Source organism: Papaver somniferum, unplaced genomic scaffold, assembly GCF_003573695.1.
Source record: "Papaver somniferum cultivar HN1 unplaced genomic scaffold, ASM357369v1 unplaced-scaffold_48, whole genome shotgun sequence".
Lineage (NCBI taxonomy): Eukaryota > Viridiplantae > Streptophyta > Magnoliopsida > Ranunculales > Papaveraceae > Papaver > Papaver somniferum.
In genome coordinates this window covers 391,997-410,597 of record NW_020647415.1, presented here as the reverse complement: position 1 = coordinate 410,597, position 18,601 = coordinate 391,997, and the positions used below count along the sequence as shown (strand labels likewise).

The window sequence follows — 18,601 nt, the reverse complement described above, 5'->3', positions numbered from 1 at the left end:
CACACCCAAAGAAACGTAAAAAGAACAAATGAAATAAAAAAAAAAAACCTAAAAATTCTACCTAAGCACAAATCCGCGTCGGCGGCGCCAAAATGATAATGTTTTTTTATTGTGTTGTAGTATGAGGTTCAAACTCTCGGACTTGTGAAGATTAAATTTAAATATTTAATAAAATTATATACAAAAATATTAACAAAGTGGGCGAGAGGTAACCAAGACACTAGATTCCACTATGATGCAAAATTGAATGATACATATTTCAAAACTCTAATTATCTTTTAAGACTCTTATTTCTTAATTCACAAATAATCTGGAAAATTCTCAAAAATTAATTCTATCCCTAAGCATAGATTATCTAAACAAAGCATAACCTATCTAATTGAATCACAACTAATGAAGAAATTTTTTGCAAACAATTACAAACTCTGCAAAAGCAGTGATAAATTATAAATTATAAATTAGAGGAAATAAATGATTACCAATTATTCATGCGTAAATAGCTTCCTCACTGCCTTGGTTGTGGGAGAAATTAGCCTCTCATCATGTTGGAAACACGCTCAAAAGTTGATTTCATTTATGCTCAAAGATGGGTTTACAAATGATGAAAAGGGAGAAATATAATGAAAACCGGGTTTGTAACAGTTATATGTGTTACTGTTTATCTAAGACCCACGGTTCTGTGTCGCTGTCACTGTTGCAGATAAGTCTGCCCTTGTGTCGCTGTTACTGTGCAAATAAGCATGCCGCTCCACTGTAGCATGAACGACGGTTCTCTGTGGTCGTTGTTCTTCGTGTGTTCTTCACCAGAAGCAACAATGGAGTTCTCTGCAACTTTGATTTCTCGCCTCTGTTTTCTTCTAAAGTCTCCCTAACTATCCCCCCAAACTCTCAACACCTTCTATGAACCAGAATCATCCTTTGAATACATATAATCACCATAAAATCTCGGCCATAACTCGAGAATCACCTTCATAACTTCGGAAATATTTTGTTTCCTTTTTTTTAGCAGTACGAGAATAACTCTTCGTTTCTTCTCCTCTCACGCGTCTGATAACACCCAACACACTCCAAGCCCGTTCTTACACGCCTCAGCTGACGACAAATACTCTCAGGCCACACAAAATCTCCAAAAATAACTCGGAGAATCCCGAGAATATCTTCCTTCCTCTGTCCTGTAAAATCCAAGTACACAGCCTTTTTCTTTCGAAATCAAAAGACTTACCATCCCTGTCTAGTCGTAACAGGGTGGTCTCAATCCGAAACAGGCAACAAACCCGACCAAAACTCGTTAAAATTCAATAGAGAAATCCGACCAAACTCCCGTGAATATCATACTCTCCTGCCTTGATCCGTATGGATTTATCCAGCCAATTTTTTCTCATTCCAAACCCCATACCATCCCTGTTTAGCTGAATTGAGACGACCCAACAACAATCAGCCATTGAATCTCACTGCAACAATCTCAAATTGCCAAACCTAATTTCGTTCTTCCAATGCAAAACTTTTCCGCCAAAACTTGTAATTTGAATGAAGAAGATGACCTAAACCTAACAGAGATGGGGGTGCGTTTAGCAGGTGAGACCCTGGGGTGCAAATAGTGATTGAGGTGCCCCTTAACCAAAACTGAGAGTCCGAATAACATGTGTCCTCCGGGTGCCAAAATCAACTTTTCGAGCTGAATTTTCCAAAAAATGCCTATAAACACATAAAACACCAAAATTAGTAGAAAATCGAGTGCCAACAATATATAGTATTGAGATCAAATTAGACACAAAAATGTGTCTATCATGGAGCCCAAACAGAAGGACTCGACGAGGGACAACCAGATGAACGATATCGGGAAGGACTGACTGAAAATTCTAGCTCCGAAGGCGAGGGAAACCCCTTCGAGAAGGATGATGATATCCATCTTACTCAACCAGGAGGGTTGAACCACTTGCCAAGGCGAGTATCCAGCTCCGAGGCCAAGAAGAGTAATCCTTCTGATCTCGCCGAAGCTAACATTGCTATAGCAGCCATCCTGAAATCTCAAGAGGCTCGGGATGAAAGAATGGTGAAACTCGAAAGGCGAAACAAGAAGTTAGAACGGAGGAACCGCAGACTAAGAAGAAAGGCCAAGAAGAAGGTGCCACTCTCTACTATTGAGGAAATTCTGGAGGAAGAAAGCCCCCTTGAACATTTGCAAGATGATGAACGGATTGATATCCCAGACACCTCTAACGAGGAAACAGAAGATCGCTTCCCCAAGGGAAGCCGAGGTATACTCGATCATGAGGGAAGTCCCTCCGAAGGTTCATCAGATGTTGACCCAAAACATCGGCGAGATAAAAGACGAACCAACGAAGTAAAAACTAACTGTGAGGCCGAGAACCTCGCAGCTACCAACCCTAGGCGAGGGGGGGATTCGAGGTCAAATCGTTCCAAGATCGTGTCATACGTTGAGCTGTCAGATGATGACTCAGGGCGGTCAAGGCGTCACTACATCGAACCCTCTTTCTCACCCGAGAGAGCCGTGGGAAGAAGAAAGAAGGCTGAAACGAGGCGAAGCGACGAAGAGCTCCGATCACGAGTCAACAGGCTCGAAGCCATGTGTAGAGAAAAAGCAGGAAAATCGGAGAACCATAAACTAGCGGTAGTCTTGCGAGAAGCAGGAGAATCACCCATTTTTGAAAATCTACTGAGATTGCCATTTCTAAGGAAATGCTCTTTGCCAACGTTTGCATCCCCATTCACTGGAACAGGAGACGCAGTTGAGCATTTATGGACTTATCGCATGACATTCACCCAATGGGACCATTATGATGTGGTGTTGTGCAAGTTTTTTCCTGCTAGCCTAAAAGATGAAGCCCTATTATGGTACAACAATCTGCCCAAGGGCTCAGTTCAATCATTTGACCATCTATCCGAGCTATTTTTAGAGACGTACATTCACAACAGTCGAATCCGACCTGAAGTTGACGCGTTGTTCCAAATCTTGAGAGGGCCGAACGAGTCACTCCGTTCCTTGGTCACACGATGGAGGAAGTTATGCACCGAGATTTGGAAAGGTCCCCGAAGACTATGCAATCTTGGGCTTTAAAAACAGTCTTAAAAAGACGGACCCACTCTTTGTCCGTATGCATGAGGGCATGCCAAATAATCTGGGCAAACTAAGAGTAATCCAAGAAGACTATGTTGCCTTGTAGGAACTCCAAGACAGAACTTATGACAAAATGGTGAAAGGAACCGACATAGGAGCTAACGTGGTAGAACCACAAAACCTTCCATCCCAAGGAGCAGGGCGATCCAATGGTGGACCAACCCAGTTCGATAAACATCAGGCTGGAGGATGGAAAGGAAGAGATCAGACCCAACAAAAGAAGGGGAAGTTTATAGACCCTGTCTATACGAAGCTTAACACACCAATCTCAGAGATCCTCAAGAAGATCAACGGACAACACACAATTACCTACCTATGGAATAGAGGTCAGCAACCAGAACGAACTAACAATCGGTCTGACTTCTGTGAATTCCATCAATTCCACAGCCACACGACGGATTCGTGTAGAGACCTAAAGAAGGTATTGCAAGACATGGTCAATGAAGGCAAGCTGCAAGAATATGTGGTGCAACCAACAGCTCCACTAACAACTAGGGCTCCCATACATCGCATAGAGATCCCTCGCGAGGCGCAGTATTTAATCTGCAACACCATCTCGCACTCGACGATTACCTCCCCTGTGCGAGAAGGAACCATTACTGGAAGAATACACAAGCGAGACTTTAAAGGCGATGATTCTTTCAATATCTTGAAAATTGCTTTGATGCTAATACTGTGTGAAAACGGCTATTGTCATCCTCTAGGAAAGTTTCAATGATTGAAATAGAGTTTATAATACTTAACCATCATTGGATTATAAACATAATGTGCATTCTTGCATTTATATGATCCATGACCGGAACTGAAGTATACATACCCGTATGCGTACTTATAATTGTGAAATTCCATGTACCTAGTATACATACTGGTACGCATACTTGCGTAAGGTATAAGTCACGGGAATTTCTGCTGGGAAAGGACCAAACCCAAAGGAGCGGATCTGATAAAGAAGAAGCTGTTGTTTTTGTACAAGCCAGCCATAAGTTTGTTGATAAGGTACTTATGCTAAGAGGCTTTTACGATATACATAAGTTTCATTCATCTTTATTGGGAAGATCGGCAGACAGATAAAATATTGTACGAATATCTAAATGCCTGGATACTTGTTGCATTAAATTGTAATGTTCAAGACTTGTCTATTCAAATTGAAGTCGATGAGAACAATAATTATAGTCTGGAAACGAGGTTTCCACATTTTCTGTTCAATTCTCAATCGTTATCGAAGTTGGTGTTAAAAATGACTCTTAATTATGAATCAAAAGTTATTCTTCCTAAATCAATGGATTTACCTAGGCTCAAATTTATGTCGCTTGGTTCGTTTTTTGTTGAGGATGGAGATTCGATTAATAAACTTATCTCTGGCTGTCCGATTCTTGAATCACTGATCTTGAGAGATATTTGGATTGAAGATGGCTATGAAATGAATGTCAATATTGAGTCACATGAACTGAAGCATTTAGAAATTATCAATAATAACTTGCTTGTTTGGTCCCATTATAACATGGCGAAGATTATCAAGCTATCGGCTCCGAACTTGACATCATTCATCTGCAAAGATTACATGTTACAAGAGTATTGTCTAGAGAACGTTTCTTCTCTAATCACTGCTGATATTGAAATTGTCAGAGAAGGTGAATACGAAGCTCTTGAATATCATGATTTGGAGATTTCAGAAGAAGAGAAAGAAATATTGTATCCTAAGCGTACAATGGAATTCATTAAAGCATTTCATAATGTGAAAGATCTGACAATTTCATCACCTGGATTGGTTCAGGTATGGTTTCTTCCTAGCCGCATTGGCTACAATTTCTATTTCTCTTTGTTCAACCTAATATGGACAACCATTATAACATGATTTTCATATTATGAAATCTCATTGTTAGTTTTCAATTTTCTCAACCTTCACTACAAACACAAGTAGCTTTTAGGGACGGTTGTTTTGAAAAAACCGTCCCTAAAGAAGAATATTTGGGACGGTGATGGCCTGACGTCCTTAATAATCATAAAATATTTAAATCAAGGATAAAATATGTCCATCCCAAAAGAAAACATGGCCAAATAGTATTAGTGACGGTGAAACAGGAGACGGTACATAAACCGTCCCTAATATTTTTTGGGACGGTTTTTTGTCCTCTTGGAACGTTTTTGACCGTCCCAAGAGGCCTTCTGTTTTGTGGTGCTTATTGCATAATGGTAAGCATGCGTTTTGCTCATTACTCTTCACTATTCTTAAGGAAATTGTTTTGAAGAGGCAGATTATTTTGTACAAATACTAATGATAGAAAAAAGCTTCTTATTAGGTACTCACTCTTTGGACCTGTGTGTGTGACTGTGTTCATCATTAGATGTTGAGTGACCCAAGTTGTTAAGTCCATGGTTTGGATACATTATTTTATTTTTATGATTAGGACTTGAGGAGCGAGCTTAGGACGTTTTTGTTTTGATAATTGTATATGCCTTCTTTTTTATTTTTCTTAAAAGCGCATGCCATGGATGATAGTCTTTTTGACCTGTATTAATGATATGGTAGATCCTTTTAGTTAGTGGAGTGGTACTGATTTTTTGGGTTATAATAAAAGATGTCGTTTTTGATAGTTAAAGAACTCTTGTGTAATATGTGATGCCGCCGTATTGCAACTCTTGAATTTGGCATCCATATTAATTGCCTGGAATATAGGTAGCTGAATTTTATGATGGCACCTTGTGGTAGGTGGTCTACTGTATGGTAACTTTGTAAGGGTAATAAGAGATGATGAGTTGGATCAACTCTAGTATTAACAAGCTTTATCAACTGCGTCAGTCTTATGGTTTGCATGTCGGTGATATTTTTGGTTACTAAGCCGTCATCTTTGTTGCTTGATTCTGTCATTCTGAGGTTTGTCGCTTCAATGGTGAATCAGCATTATTATTTTGGTGATATTAGTAAATCATTCAAGCGGGTTGTGTATGCCTCTAAGTTATTTGACTTAGTTCGTCACTGTGGGGTGCTCCGGTTTCGTCTCTGGATAAGAAAATGTGCTTTCAAATAAGGTTTAGCGATGAGGAACACATACGGTTAGGATTTGCAAGCCTTGAGAGAGTACTAGATTTTGCGAGATTCGAAATGTAGTATTGGATTATTTAGTTTTTAGCTAAGGTGATTTTTACACAGTGAGTAATGAGAGGTTATTCGAAAATTTTAAAGTAGATATCTATGGTCAGCTGGTTATCTTTGTTTGATTTAGTCATTAATTCTTGATTTTCTTATGAATTTCAATTGTTCCACTCAGTTGAGCATCATCTCTCTCCGGTTAGGGGGTTTAACCAAAATAAAAACGCATCCAGATAAAATCAGTGAATTTGCTTTCAGCCAAAATAGAAGAAGGGTCCTGTTAATTTTTTTACCCGTACACACGTTAATTTAGAGTATTTTACCGAGATTGTAAATGGTGGGACCATTACAAGTAGGGCTGTTCATGGTCGGTTTTGGTTCGGTTTCTAGCCAAACCAAAACCGAAACCAATACTATTGGTTTCTAAAAATCTAAACCAAACCAATCCATTAACCATTGGTTTGGTATCCAAATGGTTTCGGTTTGTCCCAGTGGTTTTTGGTTAACCAATAATTATGTGAAACCAAAAAAAAAGAAAAACACAAATCTACAGATAAAATAATCGTAGTTGCCGATAGTATTGGTTTACACAAATTTACAGACAAAAAAAATACAAAAAATATCAAGAATAGTTAAAGCTTACTCTAATTCTAGAGATCAAAAGAAGATATATAATATATCTTAATTTAGTTATTGACAAATAAAAAAGAAGGAAGACGGGAAGAAAAAAGTCGAGTAGCAGCGGCTGTAGTTGGGGGTGGAGAAGGGAGGCGATTGAGAGAAGGAAAAAGAGAAAGAGGGAGAGTATCATAATGAAATATTAGTTTTAGGGTTTCTATTTATCCTCTAAATCAATGGGTAGAATCTAATACTTGTAAATTAAAGGTAGAAACTAAGTTTAAAAATTAATCGGTTTTCTAATGGTTTTTGGTTCGGTTTTAGAGGTCAAACCAAACCAAAACCAACACTATCGGTTTTTCACTTTCTACGCCGTAACCAATCCATTAGTAAATGGTTCGGTTTGATTTCTTCCTAATTGGTTTGGTTTGGTCCGGTCCAGCGAAAAACCGAAACCATGTTCAGCTCTAATTACAAGATTTTATACGGGTGAAAACATGATTTCCTAAATTAACCTTTAACTCTAAAATATATTTTATGCTACTTCCTCTCTCTTGATGTTCTAATGTTTAGATTATTCTGATTCTCTCTACCAAATTTTCATAGTAAAGATGACATTAGATTATGAGGGCTTTTGACAATATACAATTGATCGACTAATGGGAAATCCTTTACCGTTCTGAAATTTTTCTAAAAAATTAGAACACGCATAGAAGATCTTCTTTTTAAGCGTGTTAGGTCAAAATCAGACGGCGCAACTTCCCTTTATGATCGTCAAATCTGTATCATGGGTATTTGATGCTCAAAGAAAAGAAGATATATCAGTCACCGAGATTGGGTTTTTTTTTTTTTTTATTCTTTGGAGATCGGTTCCTGATTTGAGTTTTCTAAAAACATTGACGTAGCAGGAGTTAAAAGTATCAGATCGACGGATCATGGTCGTATGGTTACGTAATAATCAATGAGGACAAATCTCTTAATCATGTGGAAAATTAATTAAGTAGCTGAAGCTTGTTTTTGATGCAGCGAACACAACAAAGATGAGAGTTTAATTTTACGGTTCAAGTAATATAAGAGTGTATCAAAGTTGAAACTACTGGTCAGAGATCCTACGAGAGAGAAACCTTATGGGTTCCACTTATACAAGGAAGCATAATTATTGGGTTCCACTTATACAAGGAAGCATAATTATTATGCGTATTTTAGAGAATTCTGTTTCATTAAATATAGGAATTTATTTTCCCAATAAGTTAACAATTCCAACGAAATAATGTAAAACCAATACAAAATAATAATTAAATAATCCTGTTAACAGGACCTGTAGAAGAATGATAAGTCTGTACAGATTCCGGATGACAAAGTGTTTAATAATTTTTTGTCCAGCTACAGAAAACATTGATGGCGAAGATGCTTGCTGTAGATCTGTTGAGATCATAAAAATGATTTAAAGTTATAGGTACCAGCACATGGTAAGCGGATCAACTGCGTCGGAATATATTTCGGGTTATATTAAGTTATAGGTACCAACACTTCATCTTTTGTTGTCGGTGATTGTGGATCGCATTTGCTTAAATTTCAATAAAAAAATGTATACGTTTGGATTTTATAATCAGATACGATCGTTAAGAGCGACTGCAATGGTACGACTAAACTCAAAGATCAAAGACCAAAAAAAAAACTAAATATGAGTTTAATCTGTATTGTGACGTTATGGGGAGAAGACCAAATTTGGTCACGCGTAAAACAATTTTACGCATGAAGACGGGCGGAAGTATTAGTTACGTTTCATTTCTGCGCGGAATTATAAATTACGTTTCAAACGGGTGTAAATATAAATCACGTTTGTTATCGAGCGTAAATATAAATTACGTTTGGTAAGGGGCGGAATCTTAAATTCCGCCCGTTGATCAGACGGATTCCAAATGACCGCTCGAAGAAACGTAAAACTAAATTCCGCCCGAGTTAAACACGGTCACACAGCACGTGTGAGATCAGACGGGCGAACATCTGGTGTCCGCGTGATGAATTGTACGGACGGACATCTGCTGTCCGCGTGATGAATTTGTCAGGCGTAAAATATTATTACGCCTGAGACGGGCGTAACTAAAATTTCCGCCCAGTAGGTTTTCATTAGGGTTCAGGGTTAGGGCGTACTCTTCCTGTCCGTCTGATCAAATCGGGCGTAATCTTAAGCAACCGCCCCTTCCACCAATACCGCCTCTCCTTCCCAACCACAACCCATCTCTTCTACACGAGCCTTCTTCTTCTCAGTTCATATTCTTCCACAGTTCATATTCTTCCACAGTTCATATTCTTCTTCGCTTCACCGCCCCTCTTCAGTTCATATTCTTCTTCTCCATTCCCATCTACCAACCGTACAAATACCCTAAAAACTCCACAAAAACCCTAAAAACTCCATTATAAGGTATGTATTTTCTACTTTCTTTATTCAATTTGTGTAATAATAATATCATGTATTGTATTTTTTGTTCGAATTTATTTCAATTTGTGTAATAATAATATCATGTATTGTATTTTTTGTTCGAATTTATTTAGGGTTTTTACGTTGAAAATTGAATCAGACTTTATTACTAATTGGATATTCATATTGGGTTAATCAAATCTTATTAAAATTGGGTTAATCACATCTTAATCCAATAGTATGTTAATGTTAATGTTATTACTTTTGTTACTGTTTCGTAATTTAATTTAATTTTTTGTTTTATTTAATAGTTATAAATATTAATAATTGGATAATTATTTTTTGTTAATTTAGTTACGTGATTTAATTTAATATATTTTTTTGTTAATTTAATTTCGTAATTTAATTTATTTTTTTGTTAATTATAAATAGTTATAAATATAGTTAATTGGATACTTATTTTTTGTTAATTTAGTTACGTGATTTAATTTAATTTATCTTTTTGTTAATTTAGTTTCGTATTTTAATTGAATTTTTTGTTAATTATAAATAGTTATAAATATAGTTAATTGGATAATTATTTTTTTGGTTAAATTTATGTTTATGGAATTTTATGATGTTGAAATTTTGTTCGGTTAAATTTATGTCTATTATGGTTCGTGGATTGGTCTTTTAATTATGAAATTGTATTTAACATGTTTGTGCGTAGAATGAACAAGTTTATATCGAGGTTTAGTGGTCGCCAAAAGACCAACAAGAGACAAAAATCTACCGAAGCTGATTACAACTTAATCTCTACCGGTCAAATTGAGGAGGTCGACGTCCCCGGGTTAGGGAGGTTTCCTATAGTGGAAGATGATAAGCCGCACGCTACTGAAGACATTACATTTTCAGACGCACCAACATTTAAGTTTAAACATCGTGGATGTCTGGCATCGGTAATTCATTATTATAAATTTATTTCAATACATTGTCCTAGAGTTAAATATTTGATTGAAAAAGCGGGGTGGGAAAAATTGTTGAACATAGAGTGTAGCGTTACCCAACATGCCGTTGTTGATTATATTGTTGAGAGGTTTTGGGATACAACCAACACGTTCCATTTTCCATTTGGTGAGATGGGGTTCACGCCATTAGATTGGGTCATGTTAACTGGACTGAGTATCGGTGATGGTTATGTAGTTCTGTATGATTCGAGCCTATACCAATTCGACTATGTCCGTGAGAAGATTTTTCCGGATATCACACAGGGAACAAGAGGCGCGTCGTGGATATCAAACTCAATTACAATTACATATTTAAGCTCATACTTCAAAGAAGATAAGTTGGTGGCGGCTAATGAAGATTCTCTCCTCGCCCATAGAATAGCAATTGCCTTTTTTATGTATGTTTTGGGTCAATTTTTCTTTCCTAATGCAAAGAACTATATTGATGCTGGATGGTTAGCTGCTTTCGAAGAAATTGATAAAATACAAGACCTTGACTGGGGCGGTAGTGCCTTTTCGAGATTGTATGCAGGTCTCCGACAAGCTTGTAGGAAACAACAGAAGGCACTAAGCGGGCCCTTCCAAATATTAGAGGTATTTTGGTAATCGATTTTATTTTAATTTTCAACGTAAAGTATATTTTCATTTAAGTTTATTTCCTTGGATATATTAATTTGATTCATTAATTTTATGGACTAGTTTTGGGGGTATGAATACCTAGGCATATGTCGACCAGACATCTCAATGACCGGTAATGAACAGAAATGGCCTGTAATTTCCAGATGGAATGGAAGGAGGTGTCAGAATGATATTATTCGTTGTAGGATTTTACTGAATCAGCTGACGATTGACCAAGTGACATGGCACCCATGGGAATCATACACGACGTCCTCAGTTCTGAGATGGGAAAGTCTGCTAGGAAGCTGTCGGACTCGAGATGGATATTTTCTTGGAATGGCGTTGTGAGTTAGACATGATTTTTTATATTATATCATTAATATTAATCGTCAATAACATAGTTTTTTATTTTTCGTTATTTATCTAATTAATAACGTACTCACTACAATTATATTCCCTTTTTGGTTATACAACATAATGTTTATTTAGGAGAAAGATGTTGGAGGCAAAACCATCCCTCGTTTGCTGTTCCCATGAAACTACATGTAATTATTGGGCATTTGGGTGATGACCAAGCAAAACTCCTGCTAGCGGACGGTTTTGTTGATGCAACCGAGGTGGTGCAAGTTGTGCAGTATGAAGTATATTTAGAGTATTGGAAAAAGGTTACTAATTTCAGAAAATATGTGACACATCCTGATTGGGAGGTCCAAACATTTGGGTACAGCGGTGACTTCTATTCTACCGAACTTGGAAAACCAGATGAACATCTACCCGGTGAATGGCCACATGTTTATGATCATCGTAGCAACCCGACACCGGTTAATATATTAAGAGGCAACAGTGAGGAGTTTTCCCAAATTAGAGCTGAGCAACGCTGACGTCATATGCGCAGCAAAGATAGGCATATTCGCTTGCGCGATGACTTAATCGAACATATATGGGCAGAATATGGGAATTAAAAGGTTGGAGACGAGGACAAAATATTGGAATTAAATGTTGTTTCCCATATGAAAAAATTATGTGATTTTATTTTAACGAATAATTTTATTGAAATGTATTAACTCTATTTCATATACTCATCACTTGGTAAATTAACGTAAGATGTTACAAAATAAGTTAAAGTTGATTAAATTAAATGAAGATAAAATTAAATCCCAAATATTACATAATAATACGACTAATGACAAAATTAATACATATTAAAACGTAAATAAACTACTAAAACTATTATCACTTATTATTAGACTTAATACTTAAGGTTCGAACTATCCCGTTTTGACGATTATAATTGGCTCCTTTTGTCCCGTACTATTAAAGCCTTTCGAAGTTCGAAGTACTCCTTTTGTACATGATCCAATTTGGAAAGATCCATCATCATGATGCGAAATTCATCGTCTGCGACCTCCTTGGCTATTTTAGCCGCATGCTCAGCTTGTTTTTGTGCAAACTCGGCCTTTTTTTGTTCCATCTTGAATCTTGATTGTTCCCGGTAATGAGAATTGAAATTTTCTTGCTGTGTAATAATTATTCCCATCAATTCCTCTTGGCTGTTGGATTTCTCTCGCCCGGTTTTCTTCAGTCGTTTAGCTGCTTTTTTTCCCATCTGACGAAGGTATGTATTCTCTATGTCTCCTTTATCTGTGTCGTTACCATACTCGACTTGAGTGCCATCTTCCTCGGTATTCACGCTACTATCCAAATCGTGCGTCGTATCAAAAACAAAAGTCGATCGACGATTATATTTTATATTTTCTATGACAATTGGGTAGCACTCTTCGTGCCTAAATTTTCTTCCATGATTGCTTTCCTTAAACCGTTTGTTTACTTCTTCGAGCTGTTAATGTTTTTAAAAACAATTAGGTTCATGGGCATCTCAATATTAGAAAATAATTGTTTCAAAACAGAGAGAATACTCACGGTCATTTCCGGACCCCATCCCATATGATATTCACCTTCCACTTCCGCCTGTTTTGCCGAAAACAACGCCACTTCTTTACTTATTCCCTGAAATCGTTTTTGCCAGGAACTCCAAGACCGCTCTGGTTTATCCGGTAAATGAGCTTCAATATCATCCTTGATACGAGTCCACAACGCAATCTCTGATTGATCGGCTCCAACGCCGGGATCTTGAGATATTGATAAATGAATTTTACACATCGTGACATCTTCGATTGTCGTAAAATTTGGACCTCTTGCTATTCGTGGTGTTGACATTAAAAACGATTCGATGAAAATTTTCAAAATGATTTGAAATATGGAAAACTATTTTTTCTTCCTGATACTATTTTTTTCTTGCCGAATACAAACGAATGATATGAAAATGTGAAAGGAATTCATCTGGTATATATAGGTATAAAATAAACCCGTTATTAACATTCAATTTCAAACGTTCGAAAGATATAAATATCTTACCAACGGTCAAAAATCTGCTACGCAATCTCCAACGCCAACGTTCGAAAAATTTATCATTCTAACGTTCGAAAAATTTTCATTTCATGTTTCATAATTTTGCTGAGGCGTAAAAAAAAAGTCCGTTTGAGAGGGGCGGAATTTTGGTGTCCGCCCCAGAGAGGCGGAATTTTGGTGTCCGTCCCAGATAGGCGGAATTTTGGTGTCCGCCTGGCAACGCGCGGAATTCTTCTGTCCGTCTCATCAGGCGTAAATTTATGTTACGCCCGCAACAAACGTAAATTTAAATTCCGCCCCACCAACATACGTAAATTTGGTTTACGCCCGTTAACAAGCGTACTTTAAATTTACGCCCAGCATCAAGCGTACTTTAAATTTACGCCCGACTATATTAGAATTTGGGATTTGGTCGCGACCATATTTGGTCTGGAATTTGATCTTTGGTCCAAATTTGATCTTTACTCCGTCCCACTATGTTAGGATCTCATCCCATAAATTTGGTTATACTCGCCCACTGTGGATGCTCTAAGGAGAAGATATTAGTGTCGAGTGACTCATTAAAATGTATACGTTTGGATTTTATAATCAGATACGTTTGGATTTTATAATTTATTCAAATCTTGATCGCTGGTTCGTGACTTGCTATTCTCGATTCAAGAACATCGACAATCCAACGGATTTAGGGCGTCTGAGTTCATTTGGATTTACAAGATTTTGGACAAATAACTCCTTTCTTATAGGAGTATCTCTTATTGAAGAAGAAGAAAATCAAATTAAATGGTCGGAATCGATTCCGGATTATACCATCATCCTTTCCTACTACATCTATAAAAATTGGGTATGTTTATGGTATATCGCTCTTTCTCTTCGCGATGTACTTGTAATTGATATCTTCACTTGTATTAGGATTCTTATTATCTTATATTTTGATGTTTTTGTTATTCTTATAAACGATCATGTAATCACATTTTGATTTGAATAAATTGAAATGGTTAATTTCAGTTCAGCAAGTTCAAATTAGCTAGGATCTTTAACTACGTGCCTACCAAAATATATGTTGGGGCCTGGACTTCATTTTTTTTTTATTCTCGTTCAATGTAAACAAACATTTGTTTAAACTCCGATGGAAAAATTATCTACCTTGCATTTTTCTTTTTCAAAAACGAATAATTAAGAAAAAGTAACTAGTGATATGTTAATGAATCTCAATTTTAGATCTTTAATTCAGTGGTGATGTATTGATAGGTGTTTTTTTTTACACAGAAAGGAATTTTATTAAGAGGAGAAAGAGGAGTTATAACAATTCCACCAGGAATGAAAGATTAAACAAAAACTACACAAAGATGGAAAGCCAATTGTTGTGGATTGTGTTCGCAAAGTTTAAATGGACACGTCTGCCTGCTGCTGCTGCCCAAGATAAAATCAAAGAACGCACTTCCAAACCCAAGTCATCGTCTGTTTTAAACGTATGTTTCTGCTGAAAAATTCGATTGTTGCGCTCAGCCCATAAAAGTTTGCACCACTGCCGCATGGATCAGTTCCCAGATGAAGTTTCCTATAGCACTGAAGTGACCATGGTACCATTCTTGTGCCAGGGAATTGAAATTTCTTGGAATCACCCAAGACCAGCAGTCAGTTGGCATCACCATCGACCAGACAATGTGCGCAACTTTACAGTGCAGGAAAATATGCTCTTGCGATTCCATATCATCTCCACAGAGAGCAAAAGAATTGTAAATATCAACCCCTTTCAACTGCAACATATCTATGGTGTTCAACTTGTCATGCAACAGACACCAAAGGAGGAAATTGATCTTGGGCGAAATATATTTCTTCCAAATGAATTGATGAGGGAAATTATCAATACCTGAATTTTCAATAAGCTTAGCATATAGGGTTTTAACTGTGAATATTCCATCATTATGCAAAGACCAACGCCTAGTATCAGGAAGGTTTTCTAGAACTGGTGGAGTGCTTCCAATAACAGACAGAAGATCAGCAAACCTATCTGTTTCAGAATTTGTAAGATTACGTTTGAAATTAAAACTCCAGTTTCCATCTACTGTGACCATATATGCAACCTTCACGTTCTTATTATTGGTTAACTTGTACAGAGAATGGAATAAGGAGGCAAGAGAGGCATCTCCTTTCCATATGTCATGCCAAAACGAAGTTGCTCTTCCTGAATGAATAGTCAAGTAGGAATGAGTGTTGACCAACTGAGTTGTATTAGCTATTGTTTTCCAGCATGATACACCATGAGAATGCTTCACCTTACTTGGGATCCAATAGGAGAAGTTATCCCCATGTTTATCTACCACAATTTTGTACCACAGTCTTGTTTTTTCTTGGCCGAATCTCCAACACCATTTCGCCAACAAACTCTGGTTCATCCTCTTCAGGTTACAAACTCCCAGACCCCCCCCTTTCCTTACCGGCACAGACGAGATCCCAATTAACCAAATGAGATATTCTAGAAGAACCACTGTATTCCCATAGGAAGTTTCGCATCTTTCTTTCCAGGATTTTAATGACTGAGGCAGGCGCTTGAAATAACGAGAAGTAGTAGACTGGTAGAGCATTTAAAATGCATTTCAGTAGAGTTAGTTACCCTCCTTTTGAAAGAGAAATTTGACGCCAGTTTGAAAGTCTCTCTTCAAACTTTTCAATTATTGGATCCATATGCTCTTAGATGTAGGATTTGCTCTTAATGGCATGCCCAAGTAAATGAAAGGCAAGACATCAGTGACACAACCAAGTTCCTTTGCCCAAACTAAGATATCTGGAACCTCCCCAATTGGTATCAGTCTTGTTTATAGATTGTTTACCTTTAAACCAGCTATATACTCGAAGCATTTCATGGTAGAGAACAGATTATGTAATTCCTCCTTACTGTTATCAATGAAAAAGATAGTGTTGGCAGCATAGTGTAGGTGATCAACATTGATACTGTTAGGAGTCACACAAAAATCACTGAACAGGTTCATGAGAACCTGACATATTTGTCGTCAGCATTGATAGGTGATTTTGGTCTGTATTTGTCGTCAGCATTGATAGGTGTTTCATGAGTGTAAATCTGACATATTTCCAAAATATTAGTTAAAAATATGTCATCATTTAGGTTTTAGTAAAAAAAATGTTTCCCAGAGATGGTGTGAATTTTGGAGTGTGATGGGATCTCCTGGAAGCGTTTATTTATATATACTAGTGAACTAGTGAAAGGATATGTTAGCATAAGCATATCTCATACCCATAAGAGCCTAGAGAATCTAAGAAACACGATTACGAGAGAAGGAATAATGGGTGAGGAAATGAGGGCTGTTGCAAAGGTTCCGGTAGCAACATTAAGTTCTGGAAAAACCATTCCGTTCATAGGAATGGGCACAGCAGCATACCCGTTTGTAGGATCAGAAGGTGTAACATCAGCAATACTGAAAGCAATAAAGCTAGGTTATAGACATTTCGACACTGCTGCTCTTTACATGACTGAAGAGTCTCTTGGCGATGCTATAGCTGAAGCACTTCAACTTGGTTTGATCAGATCTCGAGAAGAAGTTTTCATCACCTCAAAACTATATTGTTGTGATGCACATCCAGATCGTGTTCTGGCTGCTCTTCAAAATACTCTCAAGTAAATATTTTACATTTTATTTCTTTTGTTCTTGAAATTATTTTTCTTTTTTTGTTTTTTTTTTTTGTTTTTTGAAATGATTGATTTTGGTCTGTATTTGTGTTTAGGAATCTTAAGATGGAGTATCTTGATTTATACTTGATACATTGGCCAGCGAGACTGAATCCAGGGAACTTTACATTTCCACCACCAAAAGAAGAGTTACTTCCGATTGATTATGAGAATGTATGGTTAGCCATGGAAGAATGCCAAAAACTTGGTCTCACAAAATCGATAGGTGTCAGTAATTTCTCTTGTAGGAAGCTCCAAAATGTTTTGGCCGTTGCAACCATCCCTCCTGCTGTTAATCAGGTTTGACTGCTTCAGTAACTTGTTAGATTTAATCATACAAATATTTTATATTAAGACTTGAAAGATATCCAAATGATTCTACGTAGTGCTACTTCTTATTGAAAAGCCAAACTCATTATAGATCGATTCTTGTTTTATGTCTAATTCGAAATTAGCACATATCTAATTTGGAAGTATTTGAATCGGGTGTAGTTTTATATATACTAATTGATTCTTTGAGCACATATGTGCATTTTAATAGTTTTTACTCAGATGTAATAAGTTAGACTCAAAATGCAATGCGTCCACGTCCGATCTTGATGTGTCAAATTCAGATGTGAGTCACTTGAATTAGACAAAAAAACAAACATTTGACCTCCAAAGAAATAATAATAAAATAAATCGTAGTTAAAAAATTTCTACTGGGGGCACTCCTAATTACTAAAGGCAAACATATAAATCCGTAACGGTTTGGTGTAGGTGGAGATGAACCCAATTTGGCAACAGGCAAAACTGATCAAGTTTTGTAAGGCCAATGATATTCTAGTCACTGCCTACTCGCCTCTGGGAGCTAATGGAACGCCTTGGGGATCAAGTGGAGTTGCTGAGGCCCAAGTGTTGCACGAAATTGCTAAAGATAGAGGAAAGACTCATGCTCAGGTGAATTTGGACATAACAGATCCTACTACTGTAAATGTATATGATCTGACTTTGTGAGTGGTGATAACTGATTCTCATGACTTCTATTTTTGTTGAAGGTTTGTTTGAGATGGGTATACCAGCAAGGAGTTAGTGTGTTGGTGAAGAGTTACAATGAAGAAAGGATGGAAGAAAACTTGACGCTATTAGATTGGGATTTGAATGAGGAAGAGTTGAAAAAAATCAGTGAAATTCCTCAGCGACGAGGACTTCCTGGTGATATTTTTGTATCAGGCAACGGGCCTTTCAAATCTGTTGAAGACCTTTGGGATGGAGAAGTTTGAAATCCTATATCATCCATTTTACAGTTTGCATTGGTTGCTTCTGTTTATATATTGTTGTTGTCGTCGTTAAATGTCTCAACTACTCCAAGAAAATTGAATGCAAAAACAAAACTTTGTGAACCTTGACGATCTAGTTTAGATCTTGAGCAAAAGAATTTAGAGTCATCCGAACACATTAATATCCACTTTAGAGTTCGCTGTGGTTGCTTGATCTGTTTATTGTTGTTGTTGTTGAAAGTCCTCATAGCTTAAAATAAATCGTCCTAGCTAATTCCCAACTACTCTACGAAAATTGAATGCAAAAACAAAACTTTGTGAACCTTGCGGATCTAGTTTACATCTCGAGCAAAAGAGTTTGGAATCATCAGAAC

The 18,601-nt window shown here is 37.0% G+C and overlaps 1 protein-coding gene across 1 annotated transcript; it reads left to right on the top strand.

Moving 5' to 3' along the window:
• The first annotated feature begins 16,552 nt into the window (after window positions 1-16,552).
• On the top strand, window positions 16,553-18,329 carry LOC113342833 (non-functional NADPH-dependent codeinone reductase 2-like). The gene is made up of 4 exons (XM_026587238.1): window positions 16,553-16,917; window positions 17,025-17,268; window positions 17,728-17,907; window positions 18,006-18,329. The coding sequence occupies exons 1-4, from the start codon at window positions 16,586-16,588 to the stop codon at window positions 18,228-18,230; spliced, it is 981 nt and encodes a 326-aa protein (XP_026443023.1). The 5' UTR covers window positions 16,553-16,585; the 3' UTR covers window positions 18,231-18,329.
• Window positions 18,330-18,601: the final 272 nt, after the last annotated feature.